At 42.7% G+C, this 25,867-nt stretch overlaps 1 protein-coding gene across 4 annotated transcripts in view; it reads right to left on the bottom strand.

The window, feature by feature from the left end:
• ERBB4 (erb-b2 receptor tyrosine kinase 4) overlaps positions 1-25,867 on the bottom strand; it is a 577,667-nt gene that overhangs the window by 79,526 nt on the left and 472,274 nt on the right. For all 4 annotated transcript variants that reach the window (XM_048309078.1, XM_048309080.1, XM_048309077.1 and 1 more), the window contains exon 20: positions 13,058-13,243. In XM_048309078.1, coding sequence (XP_048165035.1) covers positions 13,058-13,243 — 186 coding nt within the window. The remainder of the gene's footprint in view (positions 1-13,057; positions 13,244-25,867) is intronic.

Below are 25,867 nucleotides of genomic sequence, written 5' to 3'. Positions count from 1 at the left end.
GCTGTGGCCCAGCCCGGGCTTTTAAATTTTATTTTACTATATATTCTGTCAGAAGCAAGTATGTTATCATATGATCTGCCTGACATTCCATAGTACAGCTTTCAGGAAATAAAGCAAAAATTATGGATGTATTTAAAACTAACTTGCTTGAGTTTTCTTCTAGATGAAATATGCTAAGTGCATTTTTGCAGCTTCTTTTGGAAAGTATAATCTTGTTCACTATTCAAATGTTAAAATTCTGATCAGTGGCCAGCTCTATCAGGCAAAAGGAGCTTCCTCATATGTTTTTTTTAATCCCATTCATGCAGCAGCCAAGGTAAAGACTGGCAGTCAAGCTAGAAACCTGCTCCAAGGAAGGTCAAACAATATGCAGACAAACCTTGAGATTTGTACAAAAGCACAAATAGCACAAATCACCAGGTGAATTGGGCTAAACCACAATTTATTTAAAAACACCCAAAATCTTAGACATGCTTCTGCCCCAGAGAGGAAGCCTTCCTAACTTGTGTGGAGGAGACAGAGAACATAGAAAATGAGTATCATTTTAGACTGCATAGAGAAAGGGCCAAAAGCCCATTCATTTTACAGATAATTTATTACAATTTTCAGCAAATTAGCCCTAAAATAAGTGTGTTTCATACAATCCCTGTGTGGTGGTTTAGCAAAAACTTGGTTTGTAGGGGCAGACAAAAAAAGAGAAAAAAATGGAAAAACAGCTGCTCGAAACTTCTGTGACCTGCACAGAGCCAACAGTTGATGGACAGCTTGCTAGACCAATTGGACAAGCTGGAAACACCTCTGTGATGTACATATTTAAGAAAGTAGAGATGCAAGAAGTTCCTTTTCCTGCTCCCCTGCCGAGGGGTGGCAAGGAAGGCCCCTGGGCCCCATCCCACAGTGGGTCTCGGGCCATCCCCGGGCGGCGGCCGAGGCCGGCCCACTGGGAGGAGCCAACCCTGGAGTTGCGAGGAGCCACGAACAGCCGTGAGCAGCCACGAACAGCCGTGAGCAGCCACACAGCCGTGAGCAGCCACGAACAGCCATGAGCAGCCACACAGCCGGCGCAGCCGGTGTGGCCCATGCTGAACTGGGCAAAAAACACCACGCAGCCGGCAACGAGAGACATGGCGAATGTTTCCCCGATGCAGAGCCCGGACGAGATCAACTTCTCAGCTGCAACTTAATAGACGCCAACTTTCTTCCAAGTCAGAAAGAAAGGAAAAGTGAGGTCACGTGAGGAGGCCAACATGGCCACACCGAGGTCAGTGGGGGAAGGGAAAGAGCGGAGGCGCTCCCAGCACTGGAGCTGAAATTCTCCTGCAAGCCGTGGTGAGGACTATAATACAGCGAATTGTTTTCCCTATAATTCATGAGATGAGGTACATGGGGTGTCAGGGTCTCCTCCCCCGCCGTGTAGCCCTGGGAGAGGGGCCCTGAGGGCACAGACACGGGGTTTCCCTGCCCCTGCTCAGCCTCGTTCCCATTGGTTGGTTTGTGTTCCCTGCGCGGGCAGAAGGACCCTTGGTCCCGTGACTGGAACAGTTCCTCGGCAGAGCCCCGGCCATGCGGCTGGAGAAATAAACATCTCTGAAACAGCTATCAAGAATCTGTCCGTCCATATATATTTCCTTTCCACGGGACTCCTGGTTTGATATATGCGTGTTGCAGTATCCCCACTGCAACAATGGGGGGTGCAGAGATCCACACGCAGCCCGTGAAAAGGAGTGCTCACACCAGAGCGCATAGATGCTGAGAGGCTTTTAAAGATTGAAGAAGAGAGCCTTTGCTTCCAGGCTAGAACAGCTCATCCTTAAAAGACTAAACCCCATGAACTATTATGACCCACGCTGGCAGTTGTGGGAAAATGGAGAGATTCGTGGGACAGATTTTTCACTGCAGCAGATTCGGGTGGATTTTGTTTGTGGAGTTTGAAATTATGCTGGAGAAGTTCGCAGAGAAGTATCTTTCCATGGCACAGCAGAAGAAACTCTTTTCCTTAAACATAAAGAAAACTCCTAAGAAATTAAATACTGACCAAAACCCCGTGTTTTGTTCCCTTGCACAGTTGATAGAAAGAGGGGGAGACTGGAAGAAAAAGGTGTTTTGAAAGTTTGCTTTGGTTTCTCATTACTCTTTTTATTTTTAATTCTGTTAGTAATAAATCTTCTTTATACTGTTTAAGTTCGGATGTGTTTTGCCTTGGAGTTTTCCTTTTTCCTCAATAATGCTTATTTCACCTCATGAAAGTGAAGTTTTAGCTCCCCTCCTCTGCTCAGCTATAGCAGAGACAAGTAAGTGAACAGTTTTTTGTGGTGCTTGGCACCTAACCAGCGTCAAACTGCCATACCCTGGCTGACCACCACTTAGCTCTGCCATGGTCCTCAAAGAAGCAAGTTCTAAACCAAACCCAAACACCTTCACCTTTTGTTTTCTATGAACAAAATAAAATGCCACAAATTAAGTCTATTCTTATCCCAGTTGGGAGGCAATGCAAAAAAAGCCCACAACACAGTCCCAATATAGAGCTGTCAAAACAAAGTTTTCCTACCACTTCTATGAATAAACTTCCTTTCTTTCTGACATTCATGGTTTAAAAATGAGCTGTAGAAAGATTTATTATTAGTCTTAGTCTTATATTTCAAGATACACAGAACTGTACAGACCATAACACCATTATTAAGATTTTAGTCTCAGAAAGACAGAACAGTGTATGGGAAAGAAAGTCAAGTAAGAGCGAAATTGGAAAGATTACAGAGAAGGAGGTAACAAGCTGTACTTGTACGAAGCAGAGTAGAAAAGAATTCATAACTAATGGGAGGGATGCAACAATGGTGACAGACAAAATGAGACATTATCCTGTTAATACTGGTAATCCAAAAAGATGTCTAGGTCTGAATATCTCAGCAGAAACAATGAGAGTTGGAAGGCAAGATAGATAGGAAAAGACTGGGAAAACATAGAATAAATTCCTTCTTCACTAAAATATTGTCCAGGTGGGTGAGCTCTGAACTATAATGATGTGTTTTTAAATGTAGCCAAAATCGGAGACTGTTACTTCATCTTTACTCTGAACTGTTAGTTTTGCAGAGTGTTTTGAGTCATTAGTCTCCAACACAAACTAGAACCCTTATGTTTAAACATAATAAAGTCTTCATTAAATAATTCCATTATGTGTTTTTTCCACCTACTGTACACATACTTATGAATTACTGATAGCAAGCCCTAGGCAAAGGCAAGGGAAAAAAAAAGAGATGAAGTGAAAGCTTCATTTTTTTTCTTAGGGTGAAGCCTGCTGAACACACAAGATTGATTCTGATGTGTTTACTCACAAGAAGAGCATCATCATTGCATGAATAGTCTGGCTGATTTCAATGAAAACTGAGTGATGCATTATTCAGTTCAGCTAATGGAATGAGAATCTGATTTAATTTGGATTAAGAAGGAGTAAGGTGAGCAAGTAAGAAACAGAAAAACAAGAAACAATCCAAAATGCAAACCACCGCTTGATCTCTGTCTCCTGAGGCTCCAAATTTCAGACCTGGACTGTCTCTGAGCAAACAGTGGGGTACACGTTCTTTCATTGTTTACTCTTGTCCTGTCACTACGCAGCTTTAAAACAGGGAACTAAAAGCAACTGTGCCATCAAACTGTGCCCCTTGAAAGCAACTGTGCCATTCTGCCCACACTTGCCTCATAAACTTATCAAGCTCCATCTTAAAAGTCATTAATTACCTTGCATTATTTCTACTGGGTTTGAGAACCTTACCACTTACAGTGGCTAATAACCTTCTTCTAATTTCCACTCTAAATTTATTCATAGCCAGTTAAGACTCATTCATTCTCATGCCACTGCTGTTTTTTACCTTACACACTTGTTTTCCTCTTGGGTATTTAACCTGCTAAATTTATAGCCAACACTCAGCATACAAAACTGCATTTAGCTCGACTAAATATACCCAAGCATTTAAACTCTCTTCTGATGAACCTCACATACCCCCTGCACCTTTTACAATTTGACTTCACTTTTTGGGTATAAGTGGATGCTTTTCACTGTTATCTAGAGGAGGTAAAGTCAGAGCTTTATATAGTGATGACAACACACCTCGTCTACAACAAAAGTGACCTGGATGGTGTATTTAGACTTATACTTACCTCTATGTGAGATTACAAAGTTTGTATTTAAGTCCAAAAATGTGAAAAACAAACAAACAAAAAACCAAAACCAAACAAAAAACCCCACCAAAAAAAACCTACAAAGTCACTGAAGAAAGAGCCACTCTACAATCCAGAAACACTGAATTCTCTATTTGTCTTGTGTATAGAAATAACATCTATGCCTTGTGGAAATAAAAAATTGTTCAAAGGCTAGGAGATTAACCCTAAATTTTGGAAAATAAAGTTGCCTTCTCTAAAACTGACTTGGTTTACTCATATGAAACAACCTGACAAAAAAACATGTTGGAAAAAATAGCTCAAAAATGGTTCTGAAAGACAGCTGTAATTTTTCCTTCAAAACAATTTTAAGCATTAATTTTAAAAAAAGGTCATACAAATCCAACAACTTTTCAAAGGTCTCAAAACAAAATCTTTGTTTGGAAAACTCAGAACTGCTCAGAACTGTTTCAGATCAGGGTAATGCATTCTTTTAATGCTTGGTATTTTCCTTGGGACACATAACCCAGTTTTATTTCCCTTCTAATCAGAAGATATTAATGTGTTGCAGGAGTGTGGAATACGATCCCCTCTGCTAACACACAGTAAATAAAAACAGAAGCAGAGAGGATTTTATTCTGGCCCATGGACTATATATATAAAATAATACATACTATATTAGTATTATACAATAATACCTATTGTATAGACTAACACATATCATATATAATAACTATATATCATAATAATTATTATTGTTATATAACACTATATATATATATGTGTGTGTGTGTGTGTGTGTGTGTATTCCTTGTTCCTTGGCCCTTGTTTTTTATTGTAGCTATCCAAGCAGCATAAGTTTTGTTATAAAATACAATGTTGAGAGAAAGGTACTCACTAGGGAAAATGCATTTTAATTTATGGGTATATAGAGAAAATAATCCAGCTTTTGTTTCTGAACTTCTGCAACTTAAAAAACAGCGAAATACATATATTTCTGGAATAATAATAAAAGCTTTGGGCTGAGACATTTTATGCTAAGTCACAGTCCTGCACAGTTTTATGGTTGAGTTATAAACCTGAAAAATATGTGCTTATAATGGAAATCTTGACAGACCCTAGTAGGGGCTCCTATAATATCTTGAATTTGATTTAAGAATGGTTTTCAATAATGCTTTCCCAAGCCAGTCTGTTGGGGACTGTTAGGGAAAATCTAATGTTGAGTGTGTTCCATGTCCCCAAATGCAGCTCAGTGTGCTTGATGAGAACACTGGGGCATCAAGGCAAAGCCTCCAGAGCTTCTGTAGCCCGGGGCTGTCAGGTCTCTAATATCAGAAACCCCATAAATGTCAGGGCTAAGTGCACCTTTCATTTAACAAAACAATAAATTTTCTATCTCTGTGCAATACATCGCTCATTTCTGTGCCTCCACAAGGGCTGATGTGATTTGTAAATGACTGGAAATTCTGCTTTGATTTTTTTCCCTAACAATCATGAACCACGCTTTTGGGAACACTGGATTTTTAGGGAGAAGGGAAGAGAGAACTTAGATAATCCAGGAGTCAAATTAAGACTGGAGAAAGTAGGATTATAACCCACTATAAACCCATCCCTGCTCCCAGGACCTTGGGCAGCACAAAGGGCCCAGCTCGCTTCCAGGATGTGCCACACTGCGCAGGGGTAAAATCCAGCCATGCCTGGGTTAGTGGTTCTGACCTCACCTTAGTCCTCCAATACCTGCTTTGTCTCAGACTCCATTTGTGCCCTTGCCATCACCCACACCCTTCACATGCATCCCCCTGCAAACTGAGCTGTCGGAGAGCTTCAAGGTTTGCCTACACTTGTCTTCACCACATTGTCATGGAGAGAGGGAGTCACCCTTCCAAGGCTGAGCCATTCCCCCCAGCTCTGGAGCTAATGACAAACACATACACACACTGGAGGCCATAAAGAACTCAAATACTATCACACTGAGGTTATCAGCACACGCAAAACAGCCTTAGAGAATCAGAGGTCAGAGCACAAAGGTGGGGGTAAGGTACCTCTATAATTTTTATTTATAATTTTCATATATGGCAATCTTACATTTTTGTTCCTGTGGTTCTGATGCAATCTTCCAGCCTCCAATATCCATCCCCCACAAACTAGAATGGCACATGGGGTTCATGCAGCCATCAGTTAGCTGGCATTAAACCTTCAAAACCCCGCGCTTTATTATTTATGATTATGAGACAAATGAAGGAACTGAGTCCTTTCCAAACCCTGGAGTGAGACAAGACAACATAAGAACTCTGATGGGTGGCAGGGACGATGCTTCTGTGCTCCTTCAGAGCATGGAGCAGGTACCGCTGAAATGGAGCCAAGCAGCCAGGGAATGAGAGGGAAGGAGAAATGGTGACACTGGAGAAAAAGCAGGAAAGAGGCGCTGACACAAAGCACTGTGAAAGTAGGGGAAAACCAGAAGTAAAGAAAGTAAAAGAAAATTACAGCAAAAGAAAGACTGGGAATTTAGTGAGTGAACAGTCTGGCTGATATGAAAGGAGAAAGGGAAATGAGAACTTGTTCAGCTTTTAAGTTGATTAATTTTCTCGTGCTTGCCTTCATTTTAATCCTTTCCATATAGGAAACCTCTGTGAACTACTGGGTTTGGTAGAAAAGTTACTAAACCAGTTCGATACTGCAGAAGAAATGACTGGTGGACAAAGGGGAAGAAAACTGTGCAGAATTCTGTAAATATGCACAGAGTTATGCAGAAAAACATGAAATACTGTGCCCGTCAAGGAAACACACAAGTACACAGATGCTGCAATTGTTTTTAATAGGATCAATTCTCTGATTTATTCGGAGAATTATTTCCAACTACAGCCAAGGCAAGGGCACCAGGCTCTGATGCTCTGTCTCAGCCTACTTGCAATAGCTGCACTCAAGGTGCCCACATCAATCTGAGCATGGCAGATCAGACGTGAAGACCAAAGTTCTAACATTTACTTACTGCCCTGCCTTGCATGGAAAAAAAAAAGATATTTGAGAGGATCAAAAGAAACTTCCTCATTGTCTCACATAAGCCCAAGACAGCCCAGTTCATCACAGCAAGAAAGAAATCTGAACCCTTCCACCACTTAGAAATTAAAAGCTGGGATGAATAACTCTGCAAGATCCACTTGAATTTTGCTGCATGGGCTTCTCAAGTTTGTATGAACTTTTGGGAGCCACTCAGCAGGGTACCAAAAAGTCCCTGGGTATGGGCAAGGTTGGGTAATGCCCCTCTGAGACTTGATGGTGTAATGTTTTCTGAGAATGAGAGCTCTCCAATGATACCAGAAAAGGATCCTTCCTTTCCATCTGTGAATATCCAAGCTTTCCAGCTGAGTGAGAAAAATAGTCATGACGAATAGGAATAGGAAAAGGAAATTGTAGAGGGATTCAAGAGAGGAAAATGACACTTTCCCCTATATATTTTGATTCTGCTCCTCCACAAAATTAAAGCCTTGTTTCAATATGGTTTTAATTTCATAGCCCTTGGTTTAGATCCTACTCTTCTGTACACTGCACTTCCTCATGGAACAGCCCCATTAGCAAACTACATTTATGCTAATGGACCTGCTTGCAGCGATAATTATCCCAGCCCTTGGCCCTGGTCCTGGCCAGTATCAGCACGTCAGGAGGGGCTGGAATGGCATTAGGATTGTACAATTAGCCTTGTCATAGCAAGGAGCTCTGGGAAGAGTGACATCTTGAAGCTTAAAATGCAGACAGCTGATAGATGACTGTCATTAAGTTCCTTTGCTCACTCCAGGATGGAATAGCCACTGAGCTGTAGGGTAGGCTTCTTTAATGAAAAAGAAAGACCTTTAACCACAGCCACTGTCCTCCACCTCTTCCCAACCTGTCCAGTTACCCCCAATTCCTCTCGTTTCACACAGCTTTTCTCTCATCCCATCTGTAGCAGAGTAACAAAAGCTGTCTCTAACAAGTTGCTCCTAATCCATCAAGTCTGGATGAAGAAAGGCTCCTCACCTCACAGTGCAACCTCACTTGCCCCCTTGCCCTCCCTGCTCAGAGCTTCCCTCTCTCCTGACCTGAGGAGTGCAGGCCCAAACCCACTGGATTTAGGATGCTTCTGGATCAGCTTCTCAGCTGCAAAAATCAACATCAATCCTTTGAACTTCGCACAGCCTGTGAGTTTACACCCAGCTGAGAAGTGCAGTAATAAATACACCTTCCCAGAAAGCCTGGCATGGAGAGAGGCCCCTTCAGGACAAGCCCTCCTTGGCCAAGAGAACTGCAGGAGGGCACAGAGCCCTGGGATGCACACCAGCTACACAGGACAGGTAATGGGGCGGCAGAAAGAAGCAGCAAGGAGGCTTTGCAAGAGCCTTTGGCTTGGTGGCTCCTGGAGGCTTCCAGCTGCAGCTCTGTACCTCTGGAAGGGAAACCTTAGAGACAGCAATGACTCCACGTGTGCTGGAATAACACTCAACAGACTTGAAAACGTGCAACTGCTTCATTAAAATTTGATCCCCAAGTTCCTCTCTCCTTTTCCTTCCTAGAGTGTTTTCAAACATTGTTTTCCTGCATACCTGGATAACCGATGCTGTGCAGGGCTTTAGTTAAGGCAATTTGAGAATTATTTTATATTGAAAAGGTATAAAAAGTAATCCCCTGCAGTACTTGATTTTCTTTCCACGACATTCCATTGTAACTTATGCTTTACCTTGTTAGCATTCTAAAGGGTTATAAAAAAATTATTATAGTTCAGAACACAAAAAACACATCTGGCAGCCCCTGGGGGATACAGGGCAGAACAGTATGGGGCCCCAGCTAAGGCCCAGGAGAGCTGAGCTCTCCTCCACAGACTAGGTGATCATAGGCAAGCTGCCTCATGTTAGGAAGTTTGCTTCCTCTGCCTTCTTTGGGGCAGGAAAAGTTCCTCTGCCCTTGAACACTGCTCAGCAAAAGGAGTGCAGATGTAACGCAAATTAACAGCAGCAGAATGAAACCGTAATTGTAGCAGAAAAAAAACCCAGTAAAAGAGGAGATGGGACTGCCCAGGCCTATGTTGAAGTCAGCATTTCTGTAAAGCCCTGAGAGAGACAGAGTTAAGCACAGCACAAAGGCCCACTATCATAATTACAACAGAACTCCAGCTTATTTTCCACTAGAGTAACAGAGAGAGGATACAGCCTAAAATACAGGTCCCTTAGGTAACCTCACCCAGTGGCAGAATGTAACCAACTTTTCCTGACTAAAACCCTGCAGATGCGTCTTCCCTTCTTGAAGGCATTTCCATAAGAATGTCCTCATCCTCACACCTCCAAGCTGTGTGTGTGGGTGTGTTGGGACAGCCCTTGCTGAGAGAAACTGCATCAAACACATTGAAATATCAATGCACACAGCACTTTTTTTCTGTTTGTTTGTGGAATCTTCCTGACTTATGTGTACCTGTCACACCCTGGCTGAGAAGGATGTGATTCACCTACTGAGAATTCATTTCCAGGCTTGTGCCATCCTTACAGATTTTGAGTTTCAATCAATTTCTCCAGTAGCCAATACTATGGGTGTTCATGAAGTATTATTCCATCCTTCCATACCCTGAGGTCACCAAGGTGGACACTCTTGCTCCCACTACAAAGTATTTTGATACATGAGCACAGTTCACTGCTTTACTGGACAGCAAACTCCACAAAAAATTGCTGTGCTGATCTCAGAGCTAAAAGGTTAAACATTCATTTCCAAGCAAGACAGTCCCCATCTAAGTGAGACACCAGGAGGTGCCTTGTGTATCTGGAAAGCAGAAGGGAAGAGCCCCCTTAGACACAGCTGCTGTCTAACAACCATGTTTTATGCAGAATGCTTGGGGGCTACTCTATTTTTATAGCTTTCATCCATAAAATAAGAAGCTAAAGCTTCTGGAAGGAGAACACAATTACCCTACAATGATGTAACATCAGAATAAATTCAACACAATCTGTATAAGCAAAGAGAAAAAGCACCTAAGCTTTTTCCAATTGGCAGTAGATAATACTTTAAAACTGCCCTGTCATCAACCTTCAGAAGCTATCTCCAGAGCCATATGTGGGTTGGCAACCAGGCATAGTGCCTAACTAGTTTTGTATCTAGTTGTACAGAAGTAGAGACATATGGAAATGAACAGCCTGGCAGAACAAGTGAACTCTGAAGCAATGACTTCGATAAATAAGTGCCTGCACACTGGCAGATGGAGAAAAGCGCAGTTAGGGAGGGACTGTGTTGCAGCAGCAACTTGATTTTAAACAATTCGTAAAAATCAGCCTGAACTTCACATCTGAGGCATTTCCAGTGCCTTCAGTCCTCTTCTTGTTGGGGAAAATCCTCTCCATAAAAACAGGGAAGGTGAAGATAGAGCAGCGCATCTAGCAAAAGGTACCAGGAGCTGCTTCAGGGAGCAGAGAACAGGATTGGGAAGTCACTGACAATTTTTGTCTCCTACTACTCTGCTAATCATGCTTTTGGTACCTTTCAGAAAGACACAACGAATCGTTCCCCATAGCCTAGGAAAGCAACACGTGGAGAGACATTCTCAAGCATACAGCAGCACCTAAAACACAGGCACAGTGGATACACTGTGAATATGGGATACACACATAGACCTTTCCTGCAGTGAATGCAAATTTGTGCCTGTTGCTGCCTTCTGCACTCATTCCTCTGGAGATCAGTCTATTTCAAGGCAAACTGAACCTTTCCTGTTTGCAGGCAGCAGACTGATTCCTAGACACTGTCAAATGTGACAGATTAATTGAAAACGAGTATTACTTTTATTCCACTTTCTGGGACACGGGGATTCCCTGTCTGGTGATCTCAAAGATTTTTCTTCTTACCATCTCTGAAACAATTTTTTGTGTACACCCTCTAACGCCAATTGACACGATTATTGTGATGCGGAAGAAGATAAATTTAATTAATTTTCAATAAACTAGCTGAACTTCACTAAACTGTCTCAATAATAGGCCACCTTTTATTATAAAGGAACTTCCTTTCTCTTCCTGACGCCTTATCAGTTGTTATTACATGTAGGAGCTCACTTCTTTGCACTGCTTGGTTACCACATCAGATCTCAAGTACCTGTGATACCTCATCTTCTCCTCCCACATCACAGAAAAGCAGCAGGCAACAATTTTCCAGGGCATGTCCATAAATCCAAACCCTGCATTAAGCTGAAACCATTTATAATGGCCATCAGTTTAGAAGCTGCTTCACTTCGGTAAGAATCACTGTGGGAAACCCATGACCCGCCTTCCACAGGCCCTCCCATTGATCTGTCAGCTCTGTAAGCTGTGGATCAGGCTGTCTGCTCCACTACAGGGTCCACAGCAAAGCCAGCATAGCCATTGGTCTAAGGAGTCAAGGGCCATACACACACACAAAGTGAAAATGATGGAGGGTTACCTCTGCACGGATGCCACTGTGTAAATGTTTTGCATTAAATGATAACAGCCACTATCAATCAAAAGAGTGGAGAACAGATGGGAAGGAGGATGTGTTGAGAAAAAGGACTCAAACAGGAATATGGATTTTCTCTCCCACCTTCCCTGGTCCGGTATCTGCCCTAAATAAACCTTTGCACATCTCCATACAGGCAAATCCCACCAGTGTGTTCCAGTACTCCCCAGAAACTCTGGCTGCTTTACCACCACAGCACAAGGTATTAACACATCTACAAAATGCTGCAATGTCAGATTGTGGAGTTTGCATTCTCCCCACCTCTTCTATGGACCAGCCCCTCTACTCAGCACTACGGCTGCTTCATCTACTCCCTCCTTCAGGAAGGTTTAACAACAGATCTGATTCTGGAAAGAAAACAGTCCCTATTCATGATGCTTCTCAAACTTCTGCTCTTCTTGAAGAACAATGCAGGGCTAGCTGAATTTCTACATTTTCTTACTTTTGTAAGAACATTTTTTGTATTTAAGTTTTTAAAAGAGGCAAATGTTTACTTGATGTTTGGTCCAGCAAAACAATTGCTGAATCTCCAGGTTTCTCTTCAGTGCTAAAAGAGTAACATTACAACTTGAAGTAATAGTTTGTAAAAGATGTTGTAGGAAATTCAGTTAAGGCTGCAGATTTAATGTAAGATAGCAGTCTGTGGCACATATTTATAACAAGCATTTTCATCAAAATAATCTAAAACTTTAAACAACTTCCAAATAACTCAATGCAAAAAGCAGTCTCCAGATTGTCACTTGTAGTAACCTCATTGTAAACAACCCTAGTTGTTCAAAAGAGCCTTTAAAATGGATAACTTATGGCCTTCTACACTGTCAGATCTTGTTATTCTTTGCAACCGGTTTTCTTAGCACTGAGTACTTGTTCTTAGTACAACACTGAATACCTAAACATACCTAAAACCAGCTGTAAAACATTGTGCCAAGGATAGTTTGTGACCCAAACACAGCGGGATCAACCACCCAAGGAGTGACATGAAGGAGATGTTTATCTTCTTGGCAGCGTGGGGGCAGACAATTGATGGCATATCAGAATTTAACTGCCAATGCAGATCCAGAAGGGCTGAAAATCAGTATATATGAACAGTGAACACCAGAACAGGCTGAAAAATCACCCTGTGTCCAGTCCCAGATTTCACACAGGGGCTTCTTCCTTCACTCACACCCCTGAAAACAACCCCCATCCCTCATTAATGCTGAGTTGGAAAGACAGTCAAGAAAAATACTTTGGTTCACATATTGACAAGTCATCTATAACACTGTAAGCAGCCAAAATAGCGTGTATTTCAAGAACTACCCAACCTTCTTGAAAACAAAAACAGGCCTGAAAAAAACCCAATGCAAACAAAAACCAAAGTCATGTTTTAAAGCCAGTTATGAAAATGATAAGAAATGATTAAAAAACCCCAACATGAACTACATACCTTAGCTATTTGGACACACCAGTTCAGCAGGAGCTGGGAGCCAATATTATCCTTATGTTCATGGACATAATCCAGGAGGCAGCCATGAGGCATCAGCTGAGTGACCAGCTGAATGGTCGGGCTCAAGCAGACGCCCAGGAGTCTCACCAGGTGTGGGTGGTCCATGCTGGCCATGATGAGAGCTTCCTGCAACAATAAAAGTGACCCAAACATTACCCCAGTGTGCTCAAAGACTTGACACACAACAGTGACTGAAGGGGATCAGTGTCCCCTGAGCACCATGAATTCCTGTCTATCCAGTGCTAGGCATACCTAGGGAACCTCCAGTCTGATGTAATGCACACTTGATGTTCTGAGTCCCAAAAAACAAGAGTCAGACCATCTGCACAAATCTAAAATTCAGCACTGCCCCACGTTCCCTGTCCTGCTGCAGCCACAGAAACAAAGATGTAGGTGTGACACACTTTACTTAAAGGTCTCCTTCGTCTTGTTTTACTTCCCCTAGTTTTGCTTCTTGAATATGTTTTCCCAACTCATGGTCAATCCATCGGGCATCATCTTCATGTTATGCAAGCAAACTATGCCCCTTGCGTACAGCAAGATGATTTTGTGGCAAGGCATTTGATGAAACTGTGCTAAAATCAGAGCACACATCAGAGAATTTATTCTCAGTGTTTTAGAGATTTAAGCATGTGAAGTTGTATGTTGATTGATGCTTTCCGAAGTTCAGCCTGCAAAGGGTTAAAAATCCGGAGGTTTAGTGTGGCTTTTCCAATGTGCCTGATGCTCCTAAGTCCTTCTGAAAGTCAGCAGACTAGTGAAGCCATTGGGACATGACCATCTCTTTAGGTTTAGGCACAGCAGAGCCTAAACCCGGGGCTGTGACTGTGCAGTTGTAGCCCAGGGGCAGCAGCACTCCTCCCTTTTTCCTCACTCACAAGTAAATCACTACAGGAAGCAGCAGCTTTCTAAATCTGAGCCTCTTAGCTCAGCTTCTGATTCTTCCATGTCCTCTCCCAACAGATCTTAGATGAGTTCATTTTGGTTTTTTCCACACTTTAGCTTCTCACACAGAAAAGACTTTATTTCCCTTTTACAGACCATATGAAGTTTTCAGCTACCACACTAGGTTTCAGATACCAAGCTGGTCCAGGACCAAGGACCAGCAGGTTTAATCTTGGCTGTGCTATTTGACCCTAAAGTTCATACCCCTGATCAGTAGCACAGGAGCTCCTTATAAAAACTGTACATAAGTGCTCTTAGAGGTAACGCTGCCATCACAAGCAACTGGCATTCAAATGTAGCAAGGACAAAGCTCTTCTCTCTCACTGAGTCCTACATTCCAAGGCCACTTCATCATGGCAATGGAACAATGAAAAGTGAGATGAAATTGTGGCTATGTAAGGGTATTTTGGCCATCTTCTTTTTTTCCTCAAAAACCCCTATCTAACATCTTTCTGACAACTTACAGAATAACAGCTGTAATAGTGCCAAAGAAAGAAAGAAAAAAAAAAAGGATGAGACAAATTTGCCACTAGAGGAACATAAAAGTTGGGGGGTTTTTTCCCTTCCCTATATTAAGGCAAAAGAAAAAAAAAAGGGTTCTGGCAAGTAGGCTGAGTTTGTATTAAAGGAAATTGCTCATCATAGTACAAAGAATATTTGAAACCAAATTGCAGATATTTGCATAATAGTTCTTTTACTTTCTTTCCCCCTCTTTTTTTGGTAAAACAAAAAGATGAACAGGACACTAATTGTAGGGTTTTTTCCCTTCCAGTAAGAAAAGAGCAGATGGTCCTCACTGGGGGGAGCGACTCCTTCCCTTTTCTTCCTCAATGTATGTGAAGAAATAAATAAATGAATAAATAGGGGCTATTTGATGGGATAATGGAGGAGCAGATCTGAGAAAGATTCTGATGCAACAAATTAGAAAAGGATCTGAATTTAACTATTTTTTCTCACATTCAAATTAATACAGTTCCTACTCACTTAACTCTTAAGTATGGGGACTCCTTGAAAATTTTATCCTTTCTTGTGTTGTGACTTGAAAATGTCCCTAAAGGCCAACAGAATAAATACCTGTAGACTGGTGAATTATCCAGTTTCCAGACGACAAAATTGCCCTGCCTCATTTTTTTCTTTTTTACCCCATTCATTTTTCTCCTGCAGATGCATACAGGGATAGCACTTGCTGCCCACTCCCTCTCTGAGTCAAGGTAAGAGGTTCCCTGGGAACTTGGAGCTGGAGTTCTTTTCTTTATCATCTGGACTGATTAGAACAGAGATGAGATTTTTTGTTGTTGTTGTTTTTTGGTCTACCAAGGGCCCAGACAGAAAGCTTTGAAGCTTGTGTCCATTAGTCTCCAGCTACTCTCCATTGCCAAGTCTATCCAAGTCCAAAGGAAAAACACTTCTGCACAATAATAAAAGCAAGCAGTGCATTTGTCTCATTATGATGTTACAGGAAAGCACATGCTTTTCCAATAGTTTTGGGCAAGAGTTTCAGGAAAAAGAAGTAAAAATGTTGTTTATAAAATATTATGGACTTCTCCGTAATGAATTAAGACACACAACAGAGAGCAAGGAAATCTTCACTATAGATTGAAGCCACTAATGGATACTAATTTAGCATGAATCCTGGCTTCACATAGTTACCCTCATTAGTAAAACTATTGTTATTTTTATTGAACTTGCATCTTCGTAAGAACTAAATCCAGGGCTATGTGTATCCAGCACAGCACAAACACAAACTTAAAGAGATTGCAATTGTTCTGCTAGAGACTAATTAGACAAAACAGACAAACAACAACAACAGAAACATTATGACTTAGCAGCATTTTAAGAATCTGTTCAGCAAACAAAGAATACAAGTTGGCAGCTTGGTTCCTAATATAATTGTCTAAAACATTTAAGCAGGTGAGGCACCTAAATTCACAAACCTGGCTGGTGGCACTGGCATCTTTCAAAACCAGCCTCTGCAATTGCCTGGACCTTTTGGTAGCTCTGTGTCTGCAGCTCTTGTCTCTACATTCAATTGGCACAATTACAGGAATGAGTTTGAAATTGTAATTTAATGGAGAAAAAACTGAGGTACCAAAAGGGTATAACCTTCTGTCCAGAGTTACATGGGAAGTCTGGAGCACAAGTGGAAACAGTGCCCCAGATCACTTTACTTTTCTCTCCTGAAAAAATTCCTTTGATGGTTGAAATATTAAAGGGATGGAGGGGAGAGAAATTATTAAGATCTGGCACTTCATCTTCCCCCAAGAACCAGAGTCTCTGTAACATCATGTGCTCACAGTGGCATCAGAGAAACGACAGCAGCAGTGACAGCTTTGAAAGGCTCCTGTTGGTCACCCGACACGCTCCCTGGCCTGCCAGCAGCAGCAGTGAGTTATCACTAGAGTAACTCTCCAGCCAAACTGGTTCTGGAGTTTCTTCATGCTGCTGCTGCTGAGGTATTATGGGCTACAGCAGTGCATGGCAGCCACACACAGCACAGCTCTGGAGTACAGCCTGCTCACGATGCAGCCTGTGCTAAGCATGCCCAGCTGGGGCTGGGTTACTGCAGGGGCTCAAATGGGCTACTCACAGCAAGGCTGGGCTTGTATGTTCTGTTCACAGCAGCCCTTGCAGTGCCACAGTATCTGAGGGGAAGGCTGGCAAAGAAAGACCTTGATGCAGAAGGCAGCTAAGCCTGCAAGGCAGCTTGGCAGGGCCATGGTTGTGTCCCCCCAGCCTCACCAGAGGTGACTTCAGTTCATCTGTGTTCAGCTCAGTCCTACCCTTCTCACACGTGCTATTTTGTATAAAGAAATCATGTCACGTCCATCATTCCTCTCTTCTGCCCCTTCTGAATGTGGTTACATTATTGCTCCATTAAGCTCAACTCCTGTGATTTATACACACAAGCCTGTTTTAAACAGTAACATTAAATAATGACATTAATGTTATTTTAATGGTTCACACTGATCTGCCTGCCATGTGCACTAAGTAACAAGACAGTAGCCCAAAGAAGGGTGAGTTTGCAGGTCCCAGTGAGCAATCACCAGACCTATGACTGGTTTCTGTCAGCAGAGCTATGTCAAAAGGGGTCTGAGGCAGTGCAATTGCAATTTGAAAATCTCACCTAAAACTGTTTCCTGATCTATCCATACTCTGCAGTCATGTTTGAAATATCTTCAATTTGGCTGCGGTTTCTGAAAAGTAACTCAAAATTCAACTAAAACACGATTTTCATTTTGGCCTTCCAGGATGGGTAAAAAAGCCCAGTTCTCAAGACTGTGAGAAAAAAAGAGTGCTCTGAAGTACACCTACAGGACATCCTACAAGATGGTATTTAACATCCCCCTTTCCTACTTTGATATGTTATTGCTAACAATTACAACTGACAACAGAACATAAATATTAGCCAGCATGGTGGTTCCTGAAGAACAGCCTTTGATACAGGTTTTGTTTCTCTGACCGTGCAGTTTGTAAACCAGTGGACTCAGCAAGGTGCATGTGTCAGTAGCAGTAAGATAATGCCATACTTTGCCATCCTTAGGTCCACGTTAAAAATTTATTTCCACCCAGAGTGGCCCAGGGCACAACTCTCTTCAGTTCATGCCCTCATTCATTAGTACACCAGCTGAGTGCATGGCCAAACACCTCTGGCCAGACTTTTCCTGAGATGCTGGACATGGCAGGTCCTGAGATCCTGGAACCAGGCAGAGCTGACAGCAAGCCATCACCCTGCTGGGTCAAACACCATGCTCTGAAGGAAATCTGGACATAAGAATCATTCAAAGACCTTCTCCAGGCTACCTACAGGGGCTCTGAAACACGCTAACCTTTGTGTCATTCAGAGTCCTGTGCCCCATAAGGGATTCCAGCACCTAATGCAGCACTTGGTCACCTCCCCCACTTGCTGCTGCAGAATTAATCTAACAAGAGAATGACCATTTGAAGCAATACTGATTATCAAATTTAAATATCTGGAAGAAAGGAAAAGGAACTCCTTCTGAAGGCTTGTTCTTTAACACAAAAGCTTCCTGAGTACCAGTGGCCATACACAGAGCACTAGCGGACACTCACCGACAGGCAGCCACTGCCCCCTCCCAATGCTCCACACACACATGCTTCCCTCAGAGCGTGGGCAGGAGAAACGTGCCCCCTGTTCAAGGGAAGTATCACAGATCTGCTTCCCCAATTTGGCAAGCCCAGAGTAAATGTTACTGCTCATCTTAACCCAGATGAAGATATCCACCTTATAAAGACTTAAGTAAGCACAAAGTCTGAAAAATCTGATTTCCTAACCTTCTCCTTCTAACTGTTCTTGCCATAAAATGCTCTCAAAACAAAGCAAAACAAAAGATGCCAGAAAAGAACAACTCAGCTGTTTTGCCTAATAATTCTCGAGTAAATAAATGTATTTAAAAGCTGCCTTCATACTGCGCTGTGCATTTTTCTGAAAGCACAGCTGTGCTAATGGGAGAGTGCTAACTACACAGAATACACTGCTTTTTACATTAATTTTACAATTCTTCTAGTGGCTGGGGCAAACACCTGTCTGGAATGCACGTCTGACCTGCTGCAGGGCAGCTCCAATTACAGTCCAGCATTTAATATATTTCAAAGCCTTTTGTTTGTCTGCTAGGTCTTAAAATTGTTTAGGTGGTAGCTGACTTAGCCTGGGCAGTCTGCAGAACTACTTAAGCTACGAGACAGCACAAATATACATTTAACAACACACACGCCTACACTGGTGGTATGATAGTGACACCCATCGCTGTATTTCCTCTGTACTGCCGATGCAAGATGTTGCTTTCATGGCTTTCCAGCATTGTTGTACTACACACAGTACTTCAAGCAATTTTTCAGAAGGCAGCTAAACCCACAGGCAGCTTGGCAGGGCCATGGTTGTGTCCCCCCAGCCTCACCACAGGTGACTTCAGTTGAGTCTTCCATGTTCACTCAGTCCTACCCTTCTCAGACATGCTTTTTTGTATAAAGAAATCATGTCATATTGATCATTTCTCTCTTCTGTCCCTTTTGAATATGGCACCATTAAGCTCAACTCTTGTGATTTATACACCCAAGCCTGCCTTGTGCCAGTACTCCTGAGGAAACAGGTTTCTGTGACTGCACCCTCCTGGGATACAGTGGCCACTCCCAGGCTGTGCACAACATTCTCTCAACTTCTCTCTGGAGAAGCAAGAGTCAGGAGCAAATGAACAGAGGTATTAAAAAAATTAATAATCTTTCTATAAATCCATGCTCCAAGCATAAAGTAAGGTGAATGCTTACAGAAGTACAGGTTCATCAGAGGTTGTTGCAGGGAAGTGCAGCAGTGCACATCCAGCTCCAGATCCTGTATTCACACTCAGTTGGCCAATTGCTTTTCCTATGGAAAAATGCTGAATGTGGCTGGCACAGCAGAAAATAACTAGAGGTCCAAAAGCCCTGTCATTAAGGGGGTTTAAGGAGCTGTTAGCCAGAGTTTTGCACTAACCACCATCTCCTTGAAACTCCCTCCATGCCTGTTTTTCTTTAGGAAGCCACATTAAGGAACCTCTCTATGTAACCAAACAGAGAAGGTCACATTAGAGTCTTGTTTGCATGTATTTCCTCAGAGCCAGGACAAACACTTGTGATTAAGGAGGCTACAGGTTTTTAAGGGGTGGGTTTGGACTTCATATCTTTTGGATGTAAGAGATATGAGCTTTTTTGAGTTCAGTTTTCAATGAGGACCTTAAGCAGAGATTCACTGGGTAGTCAGTGGAGTCACTGCATACTTAGACTGGAGTACAAGTGTGCTGCACCATTAAATGGTGAGACTAACTTAGTTGCTCAGAAAGTTCTGGAAATCCATCTGTCAGGTGTGCCATTACTCTAGGATAAAAACTAAGAATAAAAAATAAAACAAAAATAAAATTTTACTTCAGGGACCACACCCTGCAGTCTATGCATGCACAAATGTGATGGAAACAGCATCAGACAAATGCCACTCAGTTAACTCCTATCAAGCCAGTGCCATCAGCAGAAGATGGCCCCAGGTCAGTGTCCTGCAGCCTGGTGAGGGGCCAGGCATGGCACAACACTGGAGCACTGTGCTCTCCACTGCCCACAATCAAAGCTGGTTTATGGCTGCTCCCTCACTGCTGAGAGCCTTTTCTGGTGGTGTGATGTGTCTTTAAATGTGCGGCATCTCTCAGAGCAGGCAAACCCTCTGAGACTGCCCTGCCTGTCACAGCATGGAGGGTACCAGTCTGACTGACTCCTCATAGGCACTGCCTGCATTGTTGACACTGAATTCAAAAGCCAGCAATTGCCCCATGTGATTCAAATGCATCAGAGAGATGCCCCACTTTCCTCCAAACAGTTGAAACTAGCACAAATCAGGGATGTGAAAGCTCTCCCTCTTGAAGGTCATACTTGCAGACTGCTGGATCAAACCTTCCTGCCCACCTCAGAGAAGCAGTAGGTCCTATTCATGCAGGAATAGACACCTTCATGCACTTACAGAAACAATTCTGGCTCGCTTTGTATTTTGGAGCAACATAAAATAGATCAGGAAAAAAAGTGGTACTGTGATCCCTGTCCTGCAAACACTGAGGGCATGGACCACTGTGCTGACTCCAACAGGGCTCAGGTGCTGAGAATTGATGCTGAAATGCTTGAAAGTGTAGGACATACATTTTGTAGAACCCCCACGCCACATGCTTCCTTCTCCCTGCTTTGTGCCAATTAAGTCTCCCAATTCATCAGAGCCTGAGTTAGCAGAGGAGGAACCTCAGCTCCCACCAGCAGTTCTGTGAATCTTGCCCAGAAACACTGATCATAGTGATGAGAAAGCAAAATCTAGCCCATTTTCAGTTCACTTTCGTGCATAATAGCCAAGGACCTCAGCAACAGACTTGTTCCCACTGAAAGCTGTCGGGAGAAATAACATTGGGCTTCATTCTGGGGATTCCCCCCTTGCAGATCAGTAGGTGGTTTAATGGCAAAAATATCATGTCATTCTGACAAATGTTCTACTTACAGCCTGTGACACACGTCATTATTTCAGAGCAGTCTGTCCAAAGTGATTTGTTTCTTACTATTTTGATCCAACTAGCAAAAATATTTGAAGTTGTAACCATGCAGTCTAACAAAGCCATCATTTCAGCAGTGCTCAAACAGGAGGGTAAAAAGACATTATCACTGACCAGCTTATGCATATTTTCAGCCTTGGCTGCACATACCTTTCTGAAGGAGGGAGTTATTGCTATGATTTTTGATTTAAGACGAGTGATGATAAGGTCTCTAGAATGAAAAAAAAAATCTATCAAGTTCTCACCCCTTTCTGAAGAGTTTTCAGTCATTGCTTTGATATTTTCTGGTATCACTGAAAAGCTTGACTTTATAATCACACACTCAAAGCCCCTTCCTTCTTCAGGATCAATTTAAAGGGATAGCATCAGATTAAAACCTGATTTCATCAAGTGTATAATCAACACTAAGAATTGGTTTAATCAAAGATGCATTTTGCCTGGTATTTAATTTCTCACAACTGAGAATTCAAATCAGCCTCATCTCCATCTTTTCCCTCATCTGTATTCAGCTGCACAAGAGCCTCACACTCAGGACCTGGGTACTGCAAAGGGATGGTATTTGAACATGGAAAGTTTCACTGGACTGTTTGGTTCACTGTTAGACTTTTATTCTCCTGACCAAGACGTCACCAGTGAGCCACAAAGTCCTCAAATGCTGCCTCATGCTCCCTGTGTCACATCAATCTGTCTCTGCCTGTGATTTCCTCCTAAGTTTCTACAGCTCTGCCTCCCACCTTTTCTTCCCTACTTTCTTTTACCATCCTGCTGACCTACTCCTCTCCTGAAGATAAGACTAAAACCTCTTTAAAAAGACTCTTTCAAGAACCCAAGGCCCTCAAAGGGCAGGGTGGGGACAGCAGGGGAGGGGCTAGAGCTGCCCATGCCTCATGCAGGTGTGGGTGTGTTTGGGGTTGCTAACACCTGGTCAGCTCTAAAGTATTGATGTTCATTGGCAATAAATTCAGCTAAATTCCCCCCTAGATTTCCACAAGATTTGGGCACCCTACTGTCAGGGTAATACAATCAGATATATGTAACAATATAATAATAATGACTCTTTTTTTCATGTTGATAAAATGTTGGCATCTGCAATAACTCCCAGATCACATACAACATCAGCTCTTTTATGTATGGCCATGCTCAGGTCCTGGCATCTGTCAGGGAGAGCCAAACAACTCCCAAACCAAACATGTTTCAATGAGTGGCTGCCTGCTACCAGTACAGACACCTCAATCAAATCCATAAGTATGGCTGTATTTAATAGTTTTTATTTGTGCCTGTGTGGATGCTCTTGAAAAGGAAAAGCCTCACTGAATCACAGAAGCCAAGCAGAAAGTTGTAGACAAACACCATTCAAACGTGCAGTACTGCAGGAGGGAATGCCTATTTTATAAGTGATCTGATTTGAAGATGCTACAAAGAGGGTGTCTTGGGGTGACTTTATGATGTTGTATTCCCTATCACCACTCTATGCCCAGACATGACTCCTGTGCCTCTCTGTGTCTTTAAAACTGGTTGTAAGAAAAAGGAAAAAGAAAAAGCCAGATGAACTTTCCAAAGCAGTTTGTGCTCCAAGGTCACTCTATCTGCTCTGCATGCTTCTACGGTGGCAAGAGCAGAAGAAGCACCCTTCTTTTCTTTATCCGAGTTTTTTGACTTTTTCTTACGAGAGAGACAGAGAGTTAAAATTCTTTGCTGTTTAGCTGGCTCACTATCTGAGGCAAGAACTTTTCCTTGGACTGTTCTGCTCCAGGCCGGTTCACCAGCACCGGGAGGCCCACGCCACAGCCTGGAGGGGCCACATCCCAGCTCTGGAGAGAGAACAGCCTACAGAAGGACTTTGAATTTTACCAGGTTCTCTCCACAGTGAAAGGCTTTATTATTTAGGATTATTCTGTTCCCATGTGTTTGTTAAATAAATAGGGTTTTTTTCCCTTTCACTTTCCTCCAAGGAGTATTTATTTCCCAAACCTGGTGGGGGAGGGATGGTTGTAACCTGCCTTTTATCAGAGGATCTTTTCCTCCAAATTTGTCTCAAACCGGCACAGAGAGTGAAATAATTATTTATGTCATGCTTTCATCCTCTTTTGTGAATTACCACAATCTCAAGATCATTAATTATGCTCATAAGATGGCCTGGTATCACAGATCCTGCATTTCCAAAGGACTATCCAACTAATAGGACTTTACAAATCAAAACCCAAACATTTTTTCCTAGCATTTCCTACAGCAAACTTTGACAAGGCCAACTGGGGTGAATCTGCTTTTCAACAGCCTCGCAGCTGTCTGGGGAAAAAAGGTGGAAAAAAAGCTCTTTCTAAGTGATACTGACAGGGAAACTTCAGGCACAGGAAGAATTAGTGGTGTCCCCCAGGGATCAGTGCTGGGGCCAGCCCTGTTTAATATCTTCATTGATGATCTGGATGAGGGGATTGAGTCCACTGTCAGTAAACTTGCAGACGACACCAGGCTGGGAGCATGTGTCGATCTGTTGGAGGGTAGGAGGGCTCTGCAAAGGGACCTGGACAGGCTGAATGGATGGGCTGAGTCCAACAATGTGAAGTTCAAGAAGTCCAAGTGCCAAGTCCTGCACTTTGGCTACAACAACCCCTGCAGTGCTACAGGCTGGGGACAGAGTGGCTGGACAGTGTCCAGGCATAAACCTGGGGGTACTGCTTGACAGCCAACTGAACATGAGCCAGCAGTGTGCCCAGGTGGCCAAGAAGGCCAATGGCATCCTGGCCTGCATCTGGAATAGTGTGGCCAGCAGGACCAGGGAAGTCATTCTTCCCCCTGTACTCGGCACTGGTGAGGCCACACCTCAAGTGCTGTGTCCAATTCTGGGCCCCTCAGTTCAGGAAGGAGATTGAGATGCTTGAACATGTCCAGAGGAGGGCAACAAGGCTGGTGAGGGGCTTGGAACACAGGCCCTAGGAAGAATGGCTGAGGGATCCAGGGTTGTTTAGCCTGGAGAAAAGGAGGCTCAAGGGAAACCTTATCACTCTCTAGAACTCCCTGAAAGGAGGCTGTAGTCAGGTGGGGATTGGTCTCTTCTCTCAGGCAACCACTGACAGGATGAGAGGACACAGCCTTAAGCTGCACCAGGGGAAATTTAGGTTAAACATCAAGAAAAATTTCTTCACAGAAAGAGTGATTGGGCATTGGAATGGGCTGCCAAGAGAGGTGGTAGAATCACTGTCCTTGGAGGTGTTTAAAGAAAGACTGGACGTGGCACTCAGTACCATGATTTAGTTGATAAGATGGTGTTAGGTCATAGGTTGGACTTGATGATCTCAAAGGTCTTTTCCAACATAGTTCATTCTGTGATTCTGTAAACTATTAGGCAACCTGGGAGCTCAAGGCACTACCACTGTGCCAAAATTAGTGCTAGAGACATATCCACAGCAGCTGTGTGCATGTGCCATGCAAAGCTTACTTTCAGATCTGAAGCAGGGTCCATTTGCAGCCTGATTACAAAGCAGTAACCCTATCCACACTGTGGAGACTTTTTTCTGCCAGTACCTATTTTGCATCTTACTGCCAAGATCAGTAGTCAAGCGGCTGACATTTAATAAAAAGCAGGAAGAAGTATCCATAGCTGTTCCACCATCAGCCTTTCTAACCAACACAATTACTATTTGGCACAACTTTTATAAAGCAGAAGTATGGTTACTTATAATTAATCCATTCCTTGTCGCATGCCTTCACATTTTTGTTTCTTTAAAAGACCTAACACCACCATGGTGTGATCACCTTACTGGGATCAAAGATGATACTGCACCTCTGAGGGGCAGCTCAAAACAACATCACTTGTGAATTCCTTGGTCATTTATAGTGGACTCCTGTACCAGTGAAATGCCAAAGCCCCAGAAAGCTGCAGCACATCACTGAGAGGAGCATCCCTCACTTTTTTGCAGAGGGCTGATCTGCAAGTTTGAGTGGAGCTACAAACATTTGGAAGGTGATACAATGTGGTTTAAGGTGTTTTCTGGAGCTCCTGAACACTTTGAGAGCTTGCCAAGCAGTCACTGACATCAATAACTGAAACATAGAATTTTAGAAGAAACATAAAGATTTAGTTAGAAGGTTAGCTGTGCTGAATTTAGTTAAAATAGAAGTGAGCTTAATCAATTAAAAGTTAATAGTTAGTTAAGAAGAGCTGAATCTGAAATGATGCGAGTAACTGATTACTAAGTAACTGATTACCTGTCGCTTTTATGTTTGTTTAGCTGTGCTTAGAACGAGAAACAGAAACATTGATAAGTAGATCTAGGGAACAGTAAACAATTATCAATTTCCTCCTCATCTGAGAATCTATTCAAAGTCACGCAAGGAGGAACAGGAAGGTCACCAAAAGTAATTTGTATTGTAAAAATCCAGGAAGGCAGAAAGGTCAAATTGAGGAAGACCACTTCTACTTCATCTTATGAGACCACCGACCCAATTTAGGGAGCATACCACGCATGCTTAATGACATTTAAGCTAATTTCCATACAAAGTGGAGAATTAGAGGTGTTAATGTTATAAATATGCATTTGTGTTTTGGATATTCATAACTTCTGTAGATAAATAAACTCTGTATTGGCTTGTACTGCGTATCAGGGAATTATTCCATGCAGCTACCCGGCGCTGGAATAAACATACACTTTTTAACTCTAAACTGTTAGAGAGTCTTTGTCCGTCTCATTTGGGTATCGATATTAGATCCCTACCCATATTTTGGTAATTCATAACC

Source organism: Corvus hawaiiensis, chromosome 7, assembly GCF_020740725.1.
Source record: "Corvus hawaiiensis isolate bCorHaw1 chromosome 7, bCorHaw1.pri.cur, whole genome shotgun sequence".
NCBI lineage: Eukaryota > Metazoa > Chordata > Aves > Passeriformes > Corvidae > Corvus > Corvus hawaiiensis.
This window is presented reverse-complemented; position numbering and strand designations above follow the sequence as displayed.